General features: G+C 37.2%; 2 protein-coding genes across 3 annotated transcripts in view; one reads left to right on the forward strand and one right to left on the reverse strand.

The window, feature by feature from the left end:
• RIOK1 (RIO kinase 1) overlaps nucleotides 1–21,670 on the reverse strand; it is a 140,090-nt gene that overhangs the window by 52,633 nt on the left and 65,787 nt on the right. The window lies entirely within an intron of this gene.
• The window catches only part of CAGE1 (cancer antigen 1), an 86,261-nt gene that overhangs the window by 11,205 nt on the left and 53,386 nt on the right, over nucleotides 1–21,670 (forward strand). Inside the window, 7 exon segments of the mRNA XM_078153624.1 lie at nucleotides 5,940–6,027; nucleotides 12,580–13,091; nucleotides 13,987–14,190; nucleotides 15,034–16,047; nucleotides 16,674–16,742; nucleotides 19,010–19,159; nucleotides 20,872–20,970. Coding sequence (XP_078009750.1) covers nucleotides 5,940–6,027; nucleotides 12,580–13,091; nucleotides 13,987–14,190; nucleotides 15,034–16,047; nucleotides 16,674–16,742; nucleotides 19,010–19,159; nucleotides 20,872–20,970 — 2,136 coding nt within the window.

Consider the following 21,670-nt stretch of genomic DNA (forward strand, 5'->3'; position numbering starts at 1 on the left):
CACTGTAAAAGGTCAGGAAGAGAATAACCTGCAAAGGAGACAGAGAAGGAGGAGTTAAAGAAGTAGGAGAAATCAAGAGAAAGTGAAATCTGGAGAAATCAAGGGAGAAAAAGGCAGGGATTGTAGCAGTATCCTGCACTGCAGAAGGTGAAAGAGGATGAAGACAGAAGTTGTTTGTTTGACTTGGTGTTTACAAGATCATTTGGTGAATATTGAGAAAACAGGTTTAATAGAGTTTAGACATTGATTTGCACAGGTTGAGGAAAGAACAGGTGATAGGGAAGTGGAAGGGGCAGATTCAGAAAACTTTTTTTTAAATTGTGAAAAGGAAGAGAGATTGGATCGGGGAGAAGGGTCAAGATTTTTTTGTTTGCTTTTAGGATTGGGAGATCTGAGCATGATTTAGAGCAGATAAGAAAAAACTAGCACAGTGAAGGATTAAAGATCCAGGGCAAGGCCCAGGTTGGGGCAGGATGGGACCAACAGTGCTTACTTAGCACAGTGCCTAGCAATAATAAATTATTGATTGATGGATGGAAAAACCTGGGTAAAATCAATCAATAACTGTTATTGCTTCAAGAATGGGCTTGTTACTAGTGGTTCTATCATCATTCCTCTGATTTCTCGGACCAAAATACCCTCCCTTCTCCATATATTAACTCTGCCATCAGACTATTAATTCCTGAGATAGGGGGGCTTCTGCTTTCCTATAAGCATATCAATTATGTGTTCCTTTATTGATTTATCAAGTGTTAGGCACTCTGCATCATCCTCTGTCTTCAAGTATTTGAGGGAAGGGATGCCTTATGGAGAAGAGATGTGCTGTATTTTGTTTGGCTGTCAAAAGCAGGACCAAGGCAGGGGCAAGTGGAGGGGTAGTTTCAAAGACACAACTCCAGGTTCAATGACAGGAAAAAATGAGAGGTGTCCACAAGTAGAATGGGCTGTCTTGAGATGATGCGTCCCCCCTTCTTTGCGGTCTTCAAGCAAAGATTAAATGACCACTTGTCAAATGCATCAGGGTGTTTGTTTTTGGATAGAAAGCTGGACCTGGAGTCAGGAAGACTAGAGTTCAAATCTAGCCTCAGGCATTTACAAACTGTTCGACCCTGAACAAATCACTTTACTTTTGTCTGCCTCATTTTCTTCATCTATCGGAATAATAATAGCACCAACCTCCCAGGATTACTGTGAGAATAAAATAGGGAAAGATTTGTGAAGAGCTTTGCAAAACTTAAAGTACTCTATAGAAATGCATTTATTTATTAAAAGCTATTATCATTCATAGATTGAACTTGATGGCCACTGAGATACTTTCCAACTTTGACTCTGACCAGTATAAAATAGTATATAATTAACCTTTTGATTGTGTGGCACAGAGCATACATATGATAAAATTCCTGAGGCAGAAGACTTAAGGAAGAAGTAAAATAGGCAACAAAGTGTTCATAAAAGAGAAAGAAATAGGCTGTAAGAAATGGACATGTGAAAAAGAAGAGACTCTTCTAGGATATTCTATAACACGAGCTAAGAAAGTCCTGGAGGCAAGGATGACCAAGACATATTCTATTAATAGAACACCAAGGAAGCTCTTTTGTAAAGAGCAGAGACATGTGTTGAGGCATAATAAAAAGTAAAGTTAGCCAGCTAGGAGGGCTTAACAACCAGGCCAGGGAGATAGATGGTGCCATGGTAGGAAATCAGAAGCCACTGTCAGCTTTTGAGTAGGGAATAATAATACCACCTATCAAGTGGTATTTAAGTGTGATAGGAGTAAACTGGCCTATCCTGGTAGAAGTAGGTTCCCAAAGTTCCTCAAGGCCTGAAAGTAGGCCAAGATTATCTGTTCATGCTCCAAGAACTGCCCCCATAGGCCTAGTCTACCCCCTCTTAGAATACAATGACAAATGTGGAAATAGTGTGTGGGACAGATTGGGATGGCAGGGAAACCTAAATTAAGGTACTCTGTAGCAGTAATCTGGGCATATGATGATTACACTCTAGATGTGGGGGATGGAAGGGAGACTAAAGAGGCATAGTTATATTTTGAAAGAACAGCTAATAGGAATTTGTGACTGAATAAATGTGCTAGGTGGTGCAGTGGATAGAGTGTCAGGCCTGGAGTCAGAAAGACTCATTTTCCAGAGTTCAGATCTGGCCTCATGTAGTTACTAGGTTTGTGACCCTGGGCAAGTCACTTAACCCTCTTTGCCTCAGTTTCCTTATCTGTAAAATGAGCTGGAAAAGAAAATGGCAAACCACTTTAGTATCTTTGCCAAGAAAACCTCAGATGAGATCACAAAGAGTTGGACATGACTGAAACAAGTGAACAACAAACAACAGATATGTGTAATGGAAAAGAGGAATGAGTCAACGCAGTCTCTTAAGTTTTCAAGTCCAGGTAACTGGAAGAATGGTATTGCCACTTATGAAGACAGGGAAGTTGGGAGGGATAAGTGCCATTTTTAGGTGAGAAATGGCAAGGTGGTTTTGGACACACTGAGTTTGAGGTGTGTCTAAATGGAAACAGCCAGAATTAGTATTTTATGGAGCCTTAGATGTCTCTGATAAGATTCTGTAAATATCCTTTGTTGAAGTGGCAGAATAGAGACCTCTACTATGTGATATCTGGTCTGGTCTTTTGGCTTGCCTTCAACTTCCAAAGCCCCCAAGACTTACAGGAACCACTTGACTAATTGCTGTGCCTGTAGTCTCGTTTGAAGATTGTTTCCAAACAAATTTTACCACCATATGTGATTACTAGGCTATATATACATATGTATGTAAAGAGAGAAACTGATTCTTTTAGAAATAGCATTTTTGTCAACTACTTTGTCTAAATGACATACCAAAAAATGTGCCATTTGCTACTTTCTTAATGTGTGGGAAAGATGGGAAGATTGGTTCTTTCTACTGTATTTAGTACATGCTAATGCTAGTTGGCATTAAAATATTATGTCATGTTACTTTAGGGGCCTTCCATCATTCGACACTTAGAAATGATGACAATCGAAAATACTGGTCATTACCTACAGAGAATGAGTATTTTGAAGAGAATACTCCTAATGAACAACTAGAAATCCCATCAGAAGCTGATGCCACTAATATCCACACTCATTCTGAAGACTTAACCCACCCAGATTCTCATTTGTGTTTGGAAAGTAGTTCTATAACTTCAGACTTAACTCAGGTGTGCATCACTCATGAATTCTGGTGGATGCAAATTCATACTGTACTTACTGCTGTTTTCCATATGAAATCATCCTCAAAGAAATAATAGAAGAAAAGAAAGGGAGTGGAGGGATAAGTCTGAGTGTCAGAGTAAGTGACTTGCCCATGTTCATTCACACTGCTAGTTAGTGGCAGAAGGAGGGTAATAATAATAGCTGACATTAGTGTAGGACTTTAAGACTTACACATCATTTCACAAACATTATCTCACTTGCTCCTCACAATAATCCTGTGCAACAGGTACTACAGATAGTATTATCTGCGTTTTACAGATAAGGAAACTGAGAATCAGTGACCACACAGCTTTTTAAGTGTTAAGAATCAAGATTTTCACGCGGTTGTATCCTGACTCTAAGCCCAGTATTCTGTCTCACTGCAGAATTCATCATCAATATGTACATTGATGAGTTCACCATTCATTTACAGTATAGCATCTTAAGAGTTGGAAGAGACAAAAGCTAAATAAATAATAAATTATCCAGTCTAAACCATAATTAATATAGAAATTTTTCCATTCTAATGCTAGGAATATTCTAAATATAAATGATTCCATTTTTATCCTTCAGGAAATTACTAGTTTCTAGTTTGAATTTTCTCATTCAAAAAAACTTAATTTAAAGTCAAAAGAGCTTCATGAATGTTATTCAGAACATGTTTGGTTGTCAGGTAGAAGTGTCAAGTTCAAAGGCCTAGTGTACTAGACTTGAATTTATAAAGGCCCTTTCCTGTCTAGAGGAGGTCTCCTGGATTTCATAATTCAGTCATTTTTCATTATAAGGAACTCATGCCCTGCTAGCTAAGCCTTGAAAACCCAGAGTCACCTCAACTGAGGTCCTCTCCAGTGTCTCATCCTAGTATGGAAGTGACCTGAGTTCTTGAAGACTACTAATAACAGCTGACATTTATATAACCCTTTAAGATTACAAAGCACTTTGTCTACATCAGCTCATGTAAGCCCTGCCAGCAGAACGCAAGCTCTGACAGATCCTACCTAGCTAGGAAGGCTTCTAGGCCCATTAATAGATTTTATGTATGTCTTGTTGCCTGAGGACCAGCCTAGCTAAGACTGGAGAAGCCCATCACCAGGGTGATCTATTTCTGGTCCATAGCAACTCTCAAAAATGATCTACAGAATTGTGGAAATGTTATAGTCTGCCTCGTTGGAGGGACATCTAAACCAACAGATCAGGAATCCTTGAAGTATTTAGGTGTGATGAACTTAGTGGCCTAAAGAACAAAAATATAGATTTTAACTAAAAGAAGAAAACCCTGAGAAATAGATTTCCCAACAATATGTGTAAAGCAGGCCTTTACAAGTCAATGCTGAACATCTATTATGCTTGCCATATTTTGTAAAATAAGACATGGTAAGATATTACTGATTTGGTCTCATTTGGAGGAACACTGTCCTAAATTAGGATGGAGCCTAAATTGTAAATCTTAAAAAATATGATGAGCGTTTATAATGCTAAGTAACGGCAGTTAACTAGCACTAGACTATTGTTGTTATGTTGTGGGACAGCTAGGTGGCATAGTGGAGAGAGTCCTGGGCCTGGAGTCAAGAAGACTCACCTTACAGAATTCAAATCTGACCTCACATATTTACTAGCCATGTGACCCTGGGCAAGTCACTTAACCCTGTTTGCCTCAATTTCCTCATCTGTAGAATGAGCTGGAGAAGGAAATGGCAAACCATGCCAAGAAGACCCTATAGGGGTCACAAAGAGTTAGACAGGAATAAAAAATGACTGAAAAACAACAGTTAACTAAAACTAGGCTAAAACAATATTACCTACTATAAGACCTTAGTAGACTACTTTAATAAACAAAATTCTCATATATAACCAGCATATCAATTTTAATAAATGAATTATTGTTTTTAAAGTATATTAGGGTGCCCCAAAAAGTTTCCTTTCAAATACTTTACACATTTCTCCTTTAGTCTTATGATATTGACTTGCTTTCTTCATGGAGAGTATTAAAAATCCAGAGTCCAGTACTTGTATTAATTTCACAAATTTTGATGCAGTAAAATCAGGTTTTACTTTAGAATAGTCTTTCTGTCTCTCATTTATGTAGCACTTTATAGTTTTAATAGCATGACATTTTACGTATAGCAACCCCGTGAAGTGGGTACTACAGTTGTTATTATTATCCTCATTGATATACCTTAGAAGAGAAAGCTGACTTTTAAGTGTCTTGCCCAAAGACACATGCCTAATAAGTGGCAGAGGTGGAATTTGAACTCAGGTCTTCCAGCTCCAAGTTCAGGGGAGTTTTCCCCAGTGGTATCATGTAGCCTCTCACCGATTAAATTGCTGATGTTGGAGAAAAAGGACAATTTGCCATAGTATATAAAGACATTTTTATTGTTCGTTGTACTTTGCTATATCAGTGTTCTTGGGCACATCGTTTGACCTCAGAACTAAATTAATAGTATATCGAGGTCTTTGGCATTGGATTTTCCTGTTTAATGTCACAACTTACATAGAATTGGCTCTGTTAAAAGGGAGTTAAGATATGTCATCTTATGGCAATGGCCTGGATAACCCACTCTCCTGTAGGGATAACTCACTCTAATTTCCTACAGGCTGAAAACAGAAAAACTATAGGTGTTTTCAGGTTGTGATAGTGATGACAGTGTTTTCTTTTTTTTTTTAATTTTTGGAAGAATCTTTATTAGTTCCTATTTTTTTTTGTGCTTATAGGATGAAATAAGCAAAGTACACAGGGAAAAAGAGCCCACGTACACAGTTAACAAAGATGATTACGCCACACTAAACAACTTAAAACACGGTAGGTATATCTTCAGTAACGATATAAAAAGCAGAAAAACTGTGATGTCCCTTACCCTGAGACAGCTCACAAATATGGTATTTTAAGTGTTTTAAAGGACATTAATAGATTTAATGAAACATTTCCTCTACCTACTTTTTTATATAGGCAAGTGAAATTATTCCATTTTTATTTTTCTTCACTATTTTATCATTTATCACTATTTGGGTTCTAGTCATGTCATGATATACGTTGGCCATAATAATTACAATTCTTTATATTTGTATAGGGCTGTATGGATTACGTAGTGTTTTCATGTGGTCTCATCCACAAATTTTCATTTCTTATAGCACATGTCATTGTTGGGATATAAGTGAAGTGTTGGCTTGAGAGTCAAGATTTACATATGGATCTTCCAATAACAGATGACTGAACCATTCTAGAGTTAGAACTGTGTGTGTATGTGACTGTGTTTTGATAGATATGAAGCAAAAGCCTAGGAGATGAGTTGGATAAGTCAACTTCAGGGTTGAATATTGATCGGACCTCTGGTTATGTTGGAAGTCTTTAATATACAAAGCTTGTGTTTATAGGAATAGATTTAGTTAAATTGGGGGATGGGGGTGGGGTTAGAAATAAAACAGTCAAAGGAGGCTTAGAATCTCAGAGTTGGAAAGAACATCAGAAGTCATCTAACCTAACCCTCATGTGAACAAAAATTCCCTCTACACCATCCTGTCAAGTTGTTATCAAACCTATGCTGCAATAACTCTTAATAAGGGGGAACCTACCACCTTCCAGTGGCAGTCCATTATAATGTAGATAGCTCTAATTGTTGGAATTCTTTTTTGTATAAAATCTGGACCTCTACAATTTCTTTCATTACTCTTAGTTCTTTCCTCTAGGTCCTAGACAAATAAGGTAGATCTCTTTTCCATGTGGTCACCTATTAAATACTTGAAGGACACTATCCTGTGCACCCTGAATCTTTTCTTCTTAGTTCCCAGCTCCTTCAACCATGTTAATACTACTCCTGTCAATCAGTTAGTAAACATGTACTAAATGCCTACTATATACCACTTGTGCTAAGCACTAGGGATACAAAGAAAAGCAAATGGTAGAAGACAACACACAAAAAGAAGCAGAAAAATGGAGGGTGAAGGGTATGATGAAGGGCAGAATGTTGTCCAGAGGGGTGGAGATGATATGGTGGCTGCCTAGGGTACCCTCCTTAAATGAAGGATCTGGGAGGAAGTCTCCACTTTCAACTTCCACCCTCTCTAGTCAGAAAGAGGGAGGGGCCTTAGGGATAGAAGAGAAAGTGAGTTTCAAAGATGATGTCATCTTGCAGGATTATAAAATTCTAGAGGGCATGGCAAGTCTAGGAGTACAAGTTTGTGGGAAATGATGTCATACTGTAGAGCAGAAATGTTGTGGTGGCCTGCATTATAGCCTGCAACACTCCCAAGTACTGCCTCAGCCAGATTAAAATGTAATTTAGGAATATTTAATAAAATAAATAAAACATAGATAATGTTAATATGTGGTTTTCAAAGTCAGTATGTGCCTGCAGTGATCCTTGCATGTAGTTTAAGTGGCCTCTTTTTCTGATTTTGATACCACTACCTCTCCATCCTGCTCACTCTTCTCTGGATATGTCATCATATGTGGCAACCATAATTTGAAACAGTGGTTCACATATGATCTGAGCAGGACAGAGCACCATCACCTCCCAACTTATGGATGCTGTGCATCTTAATGTAGGCTGTGTTCACATCAGCTTTTTTGGCCAGGCGGTCATTAGTCAATAAACATTTATTAAGCACTTAGTATGTGCCAGTCACTAGTGACTCATTAAGCTTGCAGTTCATTTAAAACCCTCAGGTCTTTTTCAGATGTCCTGTTGTCAAGCTATGCCTTTCCCATCTTGTATGTTGTTGGATCCAAGCATAGAGCTTTATACTTTTCTCTATTAAAATGATCTTATTAGATTTAACCCACTGTTCTTTTCTGTCTTGATCCTTTCAGATTATGGGGTCCTAATGTTTGGATCCAAATAAGTTGTTTCCAATTTGGTAACTATTCGTACAATCTAAATTTCAAAATCAGACCATCTATTCATCCAAATCTTTTGGTCATTGATAAAAATGTTAAACAGGCCCCAGGTCACTGCATTAGTCCTTTTTCTAAATTGACTTTTGGTTCTATTCATTCAGTCACTTAATAATTAAACCTTACTGTAACTCTATCTTGTCTACATTTCTCCATGTTGCCCACTAGAATAGCATGAGAGACTTTGTCAAATGCTTTACTAAAATCTAGGCATACCATGGCTACTTCATTCCCTTCTTCTACTCATCTAACAATTCTGTCACAAAAGGTAATGTGGTTAAGTCTAGCATTGCCTTTTTTCTTATAATGTTATACCATATTTTTTAAAGGATTACTGTTTTCCTTTTAAAATCATCTCATTAATAACATATTCTAGAATTATTCCAGGAATTGAGATTAAGCTCACCAACTTATAGTTTGCAGATTCCAAGTTTTTCCTTTTTGGAAGTCAGAACATTTGCCCTTTTCCAGTCATGCCCTCTCTTCCATTTTCATGATCTTTTAAAGATTACTAATAGTCCTCTCTTCCATTCTTAATGATCTTTTAAGGATTACCAATAGTCTCAAGCAATCATATGTACCAGTTCTTTCAATAATTTCCCACTTCCTCTTGGGATGACTTGAGATGTATAATTTGGGACCATTAGATCCTACCTATCCTTTCTCTTAATTCTTTGAAATCTGTTTACCCTGCATGTCTGGTTTCACTCTCCTCTTCCCATAAATCCTAGAATGAAGTGGTCACTTTCTTCCACTCTCCCCAACACCTTGCCCAAGATTTCCATCACTTCTACTAAAGCAGCCATTTTCCTCGTTGGTTATAATCAAGTCCAAATTGTTAGCTCTTGTCACTTGTCTCTTCCTTTACTTTTTGGAGAATAAAATTATTATGGAAATTCAAAATTTTGTCAGCTGTCCTTCCATTGATAGAGAACTCCAAAAGATGTCTATATGACTGAAGTATCCCATTATTATCGTATTATGTTTCAATGCCAGTTTTGTGACTTATTTCAAAACTCCTTCTTGTTCTTTGTGTGTGGCCTATAATATACTCCTGTAACACTTCTTCAACATCTATTTCCACTGATCTTTACCTAAGCAATATACTTTCCTCTCTCTGGGTCCTGGTTTTCTTCAATCGAGTATATCTTCATAATTTTCAATGTTGCTCTTCTCCTACTTTATCTGTTCTGTTTTTCATGTGGTATACTCCTCCACAGTAATAGGCAATAGAGTGCTGGGCCTGCAGTCAGGAAGACTCATCTTCCTGAGTTCAAATCTGGCCTCGGACACTTACTAGCTGTCTACTAACTCTAACCCTGGGCAAGTCACTTAACCTGTTTGCCTCAGTTTCCTAATCTGTAAAAATGAGCTGGAGAAGGAAATGGCCAACCATTCCAATATCTTTGCCAAGAAAAGTCCACAAGGGGTCATGAAGAGCCAGACACAGCAGAATGACTAAATAACAACAAATTCCACAGTAATAGTTCATTCTCCCTGACTCTGTGCCCAATCAGTTGCTAAGCCTTGTTGACTCTGTCTCTGCCCCTTCAGTCTGTCTCCTTCTCCTCACTAACGTCACAACCATCCTAGTTCAAGACCTCATCACCTATCCTCTAACTGAATACAGTAGCCCCTGCCTTCATTCTCTTTCTTTTCTAACCTATCTTCCACAGAGCTTCCAAATTGGCTTTTTATCCCCAGCTTAGCACATAGTATGTATGTGCTTAATAATGCTTGAATCACATCTCACTAAGTCTCAACAATGTTTATGAAGTCAAATTTGTCTCCTTGTATAAGAAAGTTTATTCCACTATTTATGTGGTGGTGGTTGCTGTTCAGTTATGTCCAACTCTTCATGACCCCATTTGGGGTTTTCTTGGCAAAGATACTGGAGAGGTTTGCCATTTCCTACTCCAGCTCATTTTTACAAATGAGGAAACTGGAACAAATAGGGTTAAGTGACTTACCCAAGGTCACACAGCTAGTAACTGTCTGAGGCCAGATATGAACTCAGGAAGATGAGTCTTCCTGACTCCAGGCCTGGCACTTTATCCACCTCACCACCTAGCTGCCCTATTTACATGCCTCATGCATTTACCTAGATATATTTAAGACCACAGATTTTTTATTACCTGATTTTACTGTCTCCTGCAAATTAATAAGCCCTTCTTCTATTCTTTCAATCATGATTTTATTCTCTCTGATAACCTGGAAAATGAAAAGATCTTTTTTTCAACCCTTTAAGGGACACAGACTTCTATTTCATGCATATATAACTGTTTCTTGGTACTGGCAGAAACATAAACATAGTTAATTCTCTGCAGGTTAATGTAAAATTTCATTTATCCTCCATACTTGGTGGAAACATGATCCTTAGCCTTCCTTAATTCTTACTGGCAGCTCTCTCTTGGCTAACTGCTATGGAAAACCGTCTGGCTCCCTCGGGATTCTAATTGGAGGGGTTCCTGGCTGGAGCCTTTGTATGCAGCTGACTTCCCTGCTTTTTCTTTTAAGATGATTTTGTCTCCTATCCTTGATTGGCAATTATCAGTTTTCCTGACAAAGTCCCAATAAAATAAAAGCTGTCTACAGTTTAGTAGGTGATAGAGATGTGACTCTTAAATCTCTTGTCAGAAATTAACATGAACATTCCAGTGCAATTATTTATTTTGTTATCCATTGTCTATAGCTGCCAATGCTACCTTTGGTGCTTATAATTATGTTACAGTATTAGAACTGCAGAGGTAAATCCAGACCGTAATGGGGCTCACTCTTACTTTAAGAATTCTGTCTTACTTTCAGGAGACAAGTGAGTAGAGAAGCAGTAAACACATCGTACCTTTAAGCTACACACCTCAGGGGGATCTCAAAAGCCTATGCCAGATGTAATGCTTGTGATCCTTGTTCTCCCTGCGCTGCACTGACAGTGGCTGCTGCTCAGGTGAAGTAGTAAGTTCTCTAGAAGGAGAAAATAATCACTTGCACCTGGTCATTGACTACACAGTGAACTCTGAGACCTCTGGCAAATTAGCTTTTCTAGAGAGTCCTTAGGTGAGACCACCCAGACTTGAGGAAACCACATGTCTTTTAGCAGGTCAAGTAATCCTGATGAATTGTTATCCAAAAAGGGAGAATAACAATAACCACTGTGACTTATTAAATAGCTCTGATTAATAGAAACAGTTGTCTAGTGGAAGACAGGGCTTTGTACTCTGCAAACAGGAAGTAGAAGTTGGGAACCATACATGCTTTTCCCCTTGTCCTCACTAGTTTATCCAGCCACCAAATTCACCATCTTGGTACAGCAAGCAGGGAATTCAGTGGGGACAGCCACTAGGGATCATATTCTCAGATTCTTTGTCCTCACTAATCTATTTACCTAAAAGTTCAACAATCAATGTGGTTTACAAGTTCACTGTATTGAGCCCTCCATCACCTGAAACAAAGCTAAACATTTGGATTGGCCAGTCAGGAGAAAGGCATTTTGGCCCACTCAGTTAACAGACCATAATCCTTTGCATGCTTTCTGAGTGAACCCAAAATGCTCCTTGTTATGTCGGCATCCACACTATTGGATGAAGCTGACTGGGAAAATTCTTCCGTTTATGACTGTTAAGGACCAGGAGCCTTGAACCAGATATTATCTTGATTAATGGCACATTTCTTATCTTGATGTTTTATGGACACGATCCTGTTATGACATTCTTTTTTTGTTATGACATTTCATTGTTTGTGAATGACAGAACCTAGTCTTCAGGGGGGCATCTTCTTGTAACCTCTTGATACTAGAATTTTGACTGACACAGGCATCCTAAATAAAGAAGGGGGACACTTCCCTGCTCTAAAGGTATATACTGTCCTTCAACTGGCCTTTCTTTGAGTTCATTTTCTAATGAACTCCCATGCATGTTATGCATGCATGTCTCCTGCTTTGAGAGAAATAAACATGCCACATATAGCCTAATTTTGTTTGTCTTTCTTAGAACAAACTCTGTAAGGTTGACAGTATCATAAAAAGATTTATTAAGCCAAAGCCATTGGTCCACTTATTCAAGCAACAGAACTCCAAAATGACAAAAAAGAACACACATAATCCTTGTTTTGTGTCTGATGGAATTTGATCTGTCTAATGTGGCCAGCTCTTCTGTGACATGTCAATTTGACATTTTGAACTGCACTAAAAAAAACTATCGAATAAAAGAAATTGTCTGTTAGTTTAGCTGAAATAATACGTAGCTCTCAAACCCCTAGCAAATTTTATTCCTTGATATGAGTTAACATAGGATAATCTAGCCCTACTTATCTCAACAGTATTGTTGTGAGGAAAGCACTTTGTAAACTGTGAAGCAGTACATGAATGTGCAGAACAACAATGACAATGAAGTTCTTTTAAAAAATCTATTTCAATAAAATTAGATGATTCTGATTTTTTCCCTCTTTTTTTCCCATTTCTATAAGATAACAGTCTTGAGGACCGTTTACAGACTGTACTAATATATCCAAACAATACCAAGACTGTCACTCAAGGAGGATTTGAATCTGTTTGCAAATTCCACCGAACAGCAGCTCTAAATGATGAAAATGAACCATTTCAAAATGATGGTGAACAGTTATCCTCTACAAGGCAAGCAGCACCACAAAGACCATTTTATGGTTCTGCCAATCACAGTAGTGTAAAAAAGGAAAAAAATCCAGAGCAAAATGACACATTGACATTTTTTATCAAAAAAGATGTGCATACTGAAGAAACTCTGGTAAACTCTCCCAAAAGTTCACTTCCGAGGGTCTACGATGAATTTGCATTGCCTCTCCCAATAACAGAAGAGTCATTGCTTGACAGCATTATTAAGGACACCTCCCTAAACCTCAAGAAGACCTCGAGCTTCTTGTATGAGAATAACATGTGCACAGAGATTGGGGAATCACTTCTTAAAGAAGGGTTTGACCAGACTGCTATTCACAAAGCCAAGGTGATAAGATTAATGATGTAGAAAATAAAAGCCTTCAGTTATTAAAATATTTGTTTTATGTATAGGTTTGCAGTACAACACTACAAGTAGTATTACGTCATTACAATCATAGGAACAGTAAAAAAAAAATGTCTTAGACACAGACCCAGATTCTCTCTTCCTGTATGGAACTTATTCTCCTAACAAATCCCAGATGTTCACCACCCCTTTCAATGTCATAATGATGACAGTGAATATTCCTACTAGTGTTATGGATAGTATTTTCTATTTTTATCAAGCTTCTTTCTTGTCTACAGCTTCATTTGTTTTAGACTCAATTAAGTTTCTTTTCAGCCTTAGTTCTATGTTGCCATGCTAATTTACATAGTTGTTTGTATATGGTACTGTGCAGTGGAAACTGGTACTTTGATTAAATTGGACTAAGTTAGCATTGGATATCTTAAGATATTAGAAAAGAGGATAATTCTGGAGGGGATACATTTGTGTAAAGTGAAATGGCCTTTCTGAAGTCTTAGCATTTCAGAATGGATATCTTATCCCCCAACTGGATGGCATAATGCCACCAAAATCAAGATTCAATGTAGGGGCAACCTCATTATTATTAGTAATTGTAGTAGTTGTAGGAGTAGTAGTAGTAATTAGTGTGTATTGATGTCTCAGGGTACCTGGAGAAGAAAGAGAAGAAAAAAAATGCATCTTCCTAGAGTTTGTAGTGAAATTTATAAAATGTAGCACTTAACAGGGAGAAATTTAATTGCTTTAAGTAAGCCAACATCTTTAAAGAAAAGAATAAAAAGGTTTATTTGTTACCCTACCTATATGCCAGGCAAAATAGCTGTTTTGTTGTGGGTTTTTTTCCCATGCAAGTTCCTAATTTATCCATCCATCCCAACAGATTGATGCTGAGCAATATGTTGAACACACAAAGAACTCAGAAGAGACCAGCGTTCTACATCTGCCATGCCCTCTGGACAAAAACAAAGACTTTGTTCAAGATCTGACGCAGTCAAATAGATGTGACCAAAAAAACAGAATGAGTAACATTGTCTGTCATCAGTTAGATGGGGAAAATCACAGCTATTGCCTTCAGATTAGAAGTGTGAGCAGTCTTTCATTTTCACCAAATGTCAGGAAAGCTTTAACTTTTTTTTTCTCCCAGTGGTGTATTTTTTTAAAGGTCATTTTTGTTAAATTCTGTAAAACTGAGATTCTTGCATGTGCCTGCCCAGAGCTAGTGTTAATCCCTTTAGAATTAACTGTCTCTTAATATCTGTCTCCTCATTTGTTAAATAAAGAGCTTGGACCCACCAAACACTATACAGTCATATAGCACTATTAGTCTTCATAAATCTCTTAACAAAGGTCTACAACTTCTTTTCCTCTACTTCTTTTTGTTGTAGACAAAATCAGCATATGCCACTTTTATTTGTATATTTTATGTTGTACCTACAGTCTTTCAAAGTCTTCAAATCCTGGGACACTCTAATAATGATAAAATCAGAGTAGTAATATCATCCTGACATAGGGATCCAGTAGTTTTAATTGGCAGGTTTTTAATGCTTCCACATATAAAAGATAACTTTTCTCATGGTTGTATGTTTATTAGTAGATTGATTTAATTTTTTTGAAGACAAGAAAAACAGCATAGGGTCTGAAAGACTGCATGTCCTGAGAAATTATGGGGATACAAACAGTTAATGGTGCTCCTGTAAAACAGATGATTTTACTCTTCAGGCGATGTTGGTGTCCTAGATCTTAGAGATGAAAGAACAAGTGCTATATGCACACTGTCTCTTCATATTAAATGACAGTGACAAACATCTGGGCACTAAAGCATAAAACTAATGATCTTTCAGTTAAAATTCTTCCATTCTGAGTAGTAGGATATTAATGGAAATAGTGATTGTCTCTTTTTCTCTCTTGCTTTCTCAATTAAAAATAGGTTTTTGTTAGCCCAAAGGAATCCCAGAATGCTAGGGAGGCTCCTGAGAAGTCAAACATTTGTCCAAAGGAAGTAAGGACAGAGTCTCCAAACCGCCATGAGAATTTCCTAACTTATTTCACTGACACCAGTACTTGGAGTGAGGCATCTATAGAGGATTTCAATCCCCAAGATACAAAGCATGGTTTTGAAAGTTTGCAGCCCCTGGAGGAAGAGCATATAGATTTGAATGATGTCATAAATACATTAAAACAAGATAACCATAAGCAGCAAAGTAAAATAACAGAATTGGAGTATAGTAACTTCCATTTAGAGAATAATGTCAAAGAGCTACAAACGAAAATTTCCAAACAACAGGTATTTGTTGACATTATAAATAAACTGAAGAAGAATGTTGAAGAGCTTATTGAAGACAAGTACAGGGTTATCCTAGAAAAAAATGATATTGAAAACTCCTTGAAGAATTTGCAGGAGGTTTCAACTGAAATGCAAAAACAGCTTGAGGAATCTATGCTTGAAAAGAACACTTTAATATTAGAGCTTAAAAAGATGAAAAAAGATTATGTTCTTCTTCAGGAGAAGCATAAGAATGAATTAGAGCTCAAGAATAAGTCCATAAATTATTTTTTAGAAATGGACAAAACCTTAAACAAGAAAGAGGAAGAAATGGGGAGGTTACAAAATCTCAGAGGAGAACTGGGGAAAGCAGCTTCCACTAAGGAGTTACTCCAAGTAGAATTCCAGAGACATGAGGAAGTCAAGATGCAGGAAAGGCAGGAGTTGAAGTCCAATCTTAGCAAATTGGTTGCTCAAGTTAAAGTTCTGCAGTCAAGTTCTGAAAATGAAAGGGCTAAGAATGCCAAGTTACAGCAGCAGATCAATGAGGTAAAAAATGAGAATGCAAAATTTCAGCAGCAAATTGCAAAGAGTGAGGAGCAAAATTATAACTGGAAACTTGAAACAGTTCAGTGGAAGCAACAGCTGGAAGAAATAAGGAAGTCAGACACTGCAAAGGTATTGGTATAAATTCAAAATCCCTAATGCCAAAATTCATAAGTTTTCAACTGGTCCTAGGTAATCAGAGCCTCCAGGAACATTACTGGTTATCACAAAATTGAAGTAGGTTCCAGGATTACTCATATTTTGATGTCATTCATGCTTCAATCATATAAGATTTTATTTGTGGATGGAAGATTATATGTTATAGTTTTAATAGCAATATACCAGCCTCACTGTGAGGCTCACAGAATACTAGCTGATTATTCTTTTAAGTTCTGTCACAAAGGTGACATCCCTTTCATATGAGTAGTTTCATATAAATGGCTTCATAGTTCTGGGCTTTGAATTTTTAATTCCAGAATTGGTCCTTCTCCTCCTCAGACCTACTTCAACCCTCTACAAGTCCTTTGATTGTGACCTATGGAAGATTCTATTGTAGGCAAAATACATGATAGTCTCAGTCTTTTTCAGAAATAGGACTTCTGTGTCTTAGCTCTAATAAAATCCTGGATTTCTTCTGATAATGTCAGAAGATTCTGCAAACTGTAGAACAATGAATTTGACTTTTAATTTCTGGAAAAAATCTAGAACATATCAGTAATACCAAATTACATGAAACTAACAGAAGCATTTGTTTGCAGAAAGAAGTGTTAAAGAAAAAAGAAAGAGAGTTAGAGTGGAAGATACACATGTTGGGGAGTTTTCTTCAGGTATGTGGGGATCTATGTTAATAGAAGAGCCTTTTGTGATTTCAAGCTTATTTCCATAGATATTATGTTTAACCCGAAGAAATTGGAATTTTTGTGATTGATTCACCAGCAGTAACTTAACAATGCTTTTGAGAAAGTTTGTTGTTGTTGCTGCTGTTATTTTAAACCAGTAGTTCTGGTTTTTTTAATCCCTTTTCTACCTTGTCAAATTGACTTACAAAGCCTTTATTAAACACCAACAATGAGCAAGGAATGCTGCTTTGGCCCTAGGATCACAAAGACAGAAAGGAAGCAATCCCTGCTTTCATGGGAACTTCTGTCCTAAGGTGGCGGGGATGGGTAAGAGCAGCACATACACAGGACAACTATATTTTTTTAAATAGTAAAATTAAGTGACAAAGTTGTCAGCAAGGTAAAATGAAATTATCACCCTGTATCAGTTTTTCAGAATTACAATACCATGAAAGATTGCAAACCAAACCCTAATTTTTAGAATTTTGGAGATGATTTGTGGTATATGGTGGCTGGGTCTTCATAACCACAGAAGAATCAAACATGACCAAAAACTTTGGTAAGTCCGAATCATTGAAGCTCGTTGGAAAGGGCCTCAGTCTAGCAGATTAGAGGATTTCCTTGATCATTCTTGTTACATAGCTACCACACAGGTTATATTAGAGAGAGAATATAGTTAGAGGGTAATCCTTAAAGTCAGAAAGGCTGGGTTCGAATTTTGCCCCTGATACATCTGTGTGATGGTGGGCAAGTTGCTTAATCTCTCAATGCCACTGGTGAGTCTATTAAAATATAATAAGTTAAAGACCAATTGTTTATCTGTATTGGAAAATTACAGTTCCAGCTCCCTAAATGGATATAGTTTAATATGTACACATATGACTTTATTACTTTTTAGTATCTATAGTAACTGGCATCAGTTCAACTTTTAATTTTTTAAAAAATAGATTAATGTTTCACAAACTGTTCTGTGGAATCTTGATGTTCCATGTAATGTGAATAGGGGTTTTGTGAGAAAATGTTGATGCTAGCAATATTTTCTTCTCTAAAATGTTAAGTAAGACTTAGCTATTCTCAGCAATACAATGATGCAAGATAATTCCAAAGGACTCTTGATGAAAAATGCTATCTACCATCAGAGAAAGAACTGATGGAGTCTGAATGCAGATGGAAGCATACTATTTTTCATATTTCTTTATTTTTTGTGGGAGGGAGGTTTGAGAGGGTGTCTGTGTTTTCTTCCACAACATGATTAATATGGAAATATGTTTTGCAAGACTGCACGCGTATAACCTATATCAAATTGCTTACTGTCTCAGAAAGGGAGGAGAGAAAAGAGAAAAGAGAGAGAACTTGGAACTCAAATTTAAAAAAAATGTTAAAAACTGTTTTTATATGCAATTGGGAAAAGTAAAATTGTAAAAATAAAATAAAAAAATAAGTATGAAATTGATATATGTGTATGTATACATATATGTAATGTGATACACATACAGTATCCAAATACTTGTTACTTGTGATATTTCAGTATGAAAACAGACTTAAAATTACTCAATTTTACTCCAAAATTTGTACCATAATCCCAGACCAGGCCAGCATTTCTGAGTCTCAATAATAGTGTTGTTTTTAAGTTGTTTTACAGTCATGTTTGACTCTTCATGACCCCATCTGGGTTTTTTTGGGGCAAGGATACCAACTGGCATTTCCTTCTCCAGCTCACTTTACAGATGAGGAAACTGAGGCAAACTGGGTTAAGTGACCAGTTTCGAATGAGTGAAACTTTGCTCTATTAGAAGTCTACTCTACAATTTTATCTTTGGTTCTTTTTTTTTTTTTTTAAAAAGAAGACTGGAGTTTAATTCTGATCTTTGCTGGCTAACCAAAAATGTCATTGCCAAAGAGAAGCTGCTTCTAGTTTCTCTTTTTTAAACCTGTGATTTTAGGTAATTTGCTTTTCTAAAATTTAGGACTTTCATTTAAAAAAAAAGGCAGATTCTCTGCTTATTGTTTTTGTTTTGTTTTGTTTGTTTGGGTTGGGTTTTTTTTGTTTGTTTGTTTTTTGCTAAGCAATGGAGTTAAGTGACTTGCCGAGGGTCACACAGCTAGTAAGTGTCAAGTGTCTGATGCCACATTTGAACTCAGGTCCTCCTGACTCCAGGGCCAGTGCTCTATCCACTGTGCCACCTAGCTGCACCCCCCTTTTTTTGGTTGATTCTCAGCTTTTAACAAGACAAATTTGAATGTATCCACCACAGGACATGAAGACAATGCATTCAAATTTGTTCCTGGACTGCCCGCCTTTGGAAGAAGAGAGTTTAAATTCACCATATATGAAAAAAACTTCTCAGTTTGTATCAAAGATGCACAATTTAATGGCTCTGATGATGGGACTGCTTACCTGTGAGGTAAATAAAACGTTTCAAAAGGTTTGCAAAAACCAGATGTGGTAAGGCAGAGAAAAAGTTTCGCAAAAATATAACTAGATGTGATGCCTAAAACCTTTATTAAATATCTTCAGATTTCAGAATTAAGGTCATTACCCCTCTAATGACAACAATCAGTTTTTAATGGACTGATTAAGCCTGGTGTGGATAAACCAGGTCCTCATTTCCCCTATTCCTTTATCTTGCACATTTCCTTGTTCATTAACACCATCTATCGTAATTACAACAGACTGTTGTTGTAAGCCACAACCTTTGGGTACCAGTACATTCATTTTGATCTGTCCCTAGGCGCTTGTGCTGGAACTTTTTATTTATGAGGCCCAAAATATGGTTGAGGTATATAATAATGCAAGTAATTGGGAGAAAAAAATAAAGATGAACCTCCTGGTGTGGCCAGGCCATCCTCAGATATAGCAATATTGCCAAGTGCCCCAGGGTGCCTCTGCTATTGAAATAACAATTACAGAACAGATAGAGATGTCAAATTGTTCCTGCTTCCAGTGTAATCAGATTCCTTTTTTTCCTTTTTTGCTTTCTATGATGTTGTTCAGCAATTTTAGTCATGTCTGGGGTTGTCTTGGAATACGTACTGGTGGTTTGCCATTTCCTTCTCCAGATCACTTTACAGATGAGGAAACAGACAACTAGGGTTAAGTGACTTGCCCAGAGTGACACAGCTAGTAAGTGTCTGAGGCCAGATTTGAATTCAGGAAGTCTTCCTGACTCCAGGGCTGGCACTCTATCCACTAGTCCACCTAACTACCCCTTTGCTTTGTATAGGGAGTAATAAAAAATATTGGGTGTGTAGTTATTGATGGATATTAGGGTCCCAGAAATTATACTGTCCTACCACCTTTAGTACTCCAATGGGTCTGTGATCTCATTGATGTGGATCTTCCATCTAATGATATAGATTACCACCAAATCTATAACTTCTTATCCTGTGTGACTTCCCATCCTATCTGTAAGTTCACCTTAGGGGATCTATTCATTGTATACTTGCGTGGTCTCTAGACATCATAAAGACACCAGTATAGCACACAGGCTATCCATTGGTTATCACCATCTATTGCATGTGACTTTTTATTGTTCAGTTGTTTCTCAGTCCTGTCCAACTCTTCATGACCCCATTTAGGGTTTTCTTGGCAAAGATACTGGAGTGGTTTGTCATTTCCTTCTCCAGCTCATTTTACAGATGAGGAAACTGAGGCAAACTGGGTTAAGTGACTTGCCCAGGGTCACACAGCTAGTAAGTGTCTGAGGCCAGATTTGAACTCAGGAAGATGAGTTTTCCTGATTCCTGATTCCAGGCCTGGCATTCATACAGAGGCCATATAATGCCACTCCCTGTCATTATACCACCTAGCTGTCTTTGCTTGTGACTAACCCATCCTCTTTTTTTTTTTTATCTTGCATTCTTCATCATTCTTCAGTGACATCCTTTACCCCACTTCTTACTTGTAATGCATTGCAGACTGCTTACGTTCACCATGCATCTCCCTGTTGGGGAGCCTCTACTTCCTTCTGAGGACTAGGTTATAAATATAAAGCTATATGAAATCCTTCCACATAATACTTTTTGAGATGCTTTAGGATAAGTAGCTGAAGTTGGTTTTTATTGAAAACTCTAGTTGGTCTAGTTTCTCCAGTTTTAATCTTGTTATTCTTCTCAGGATACAGATAGTCCTGATAATGAACATTTGCAGGACAGTGAGAATGTTTATGAAAAAATGAAGCATTTCAACTCTAAGAAAAAAAGTTTGGAAAAAGAGGTATGGTGACTTTTTCTTACTCTTAGAAATAATAACCCTCTTGTTTAGTCAAAGAATAAAGCAACATAAAGGCATAAAGAGACACTAATATTTAAATAATTTTTGTTTTCAAAGAAGTAATCTTAGAACTCCAGAGCTTTCCTAGGCCCCTCACAAGAGTATTTGTTGATTCAAAAACCCATTCATTTAAGTAATATTTAACCTACTTCTTACAAGTATAAGGTAAGTTCATCTACTAGAGTTTGTTTCTGTTCTTGGTTTGACACTCAAGGATTCTTCAATTGCCAAAAGCATAGATTTGAGGGCAGAGTCAATTGAAATAGAGGAGGCAGAAGTATGGTGTTCAAAATGAGCATTATAAGAACAGAGCGGTAGATCTGAGAGATGCTTCATTTTGAATCTGAAGTACATACACAGCAAGGAATGTAGTAGACAACAATGCTACCTCGTTAAAGAAATGAGGCTACATATTCAAGTTGGATACTTAGACTCATGATAATTGGGCTCTTCACCAAAGAAAAACAAATGATCTGAATTGAGGAGAAGAGAAGACATACGCCTGGAATTCTGGGGAGGTTTTTTGTGTCTTGTAACTGAAATATAGAAAGAAAGGGCTTGGAGGAGAAAACGTGAGAATTCAAAGAAATCATCCTTCTCAGGTTGATCTAAATGGAGAGAGAAGCCTAGTTCAGGGTAAGAC

Source organism: Phascolarctos cinereus, unplaced genomic scaffold (genome assembly GCF_003287225.1).
Source record: "Phascolarctos cinereus isolate Bilbo 61053 unplaced genomic scaffold, phaCin_HiC Scaffold_4;HRSCAF=312, whole genome shotgun sequence".
In the NCBI taxonomy this organism is placed as follows: Eukaryota; Metazoa; Chordata; class Mammalia; order Diprotodontia; family Phascolarctidae; genus Phascolarctos; species Phascolarctos cinereus.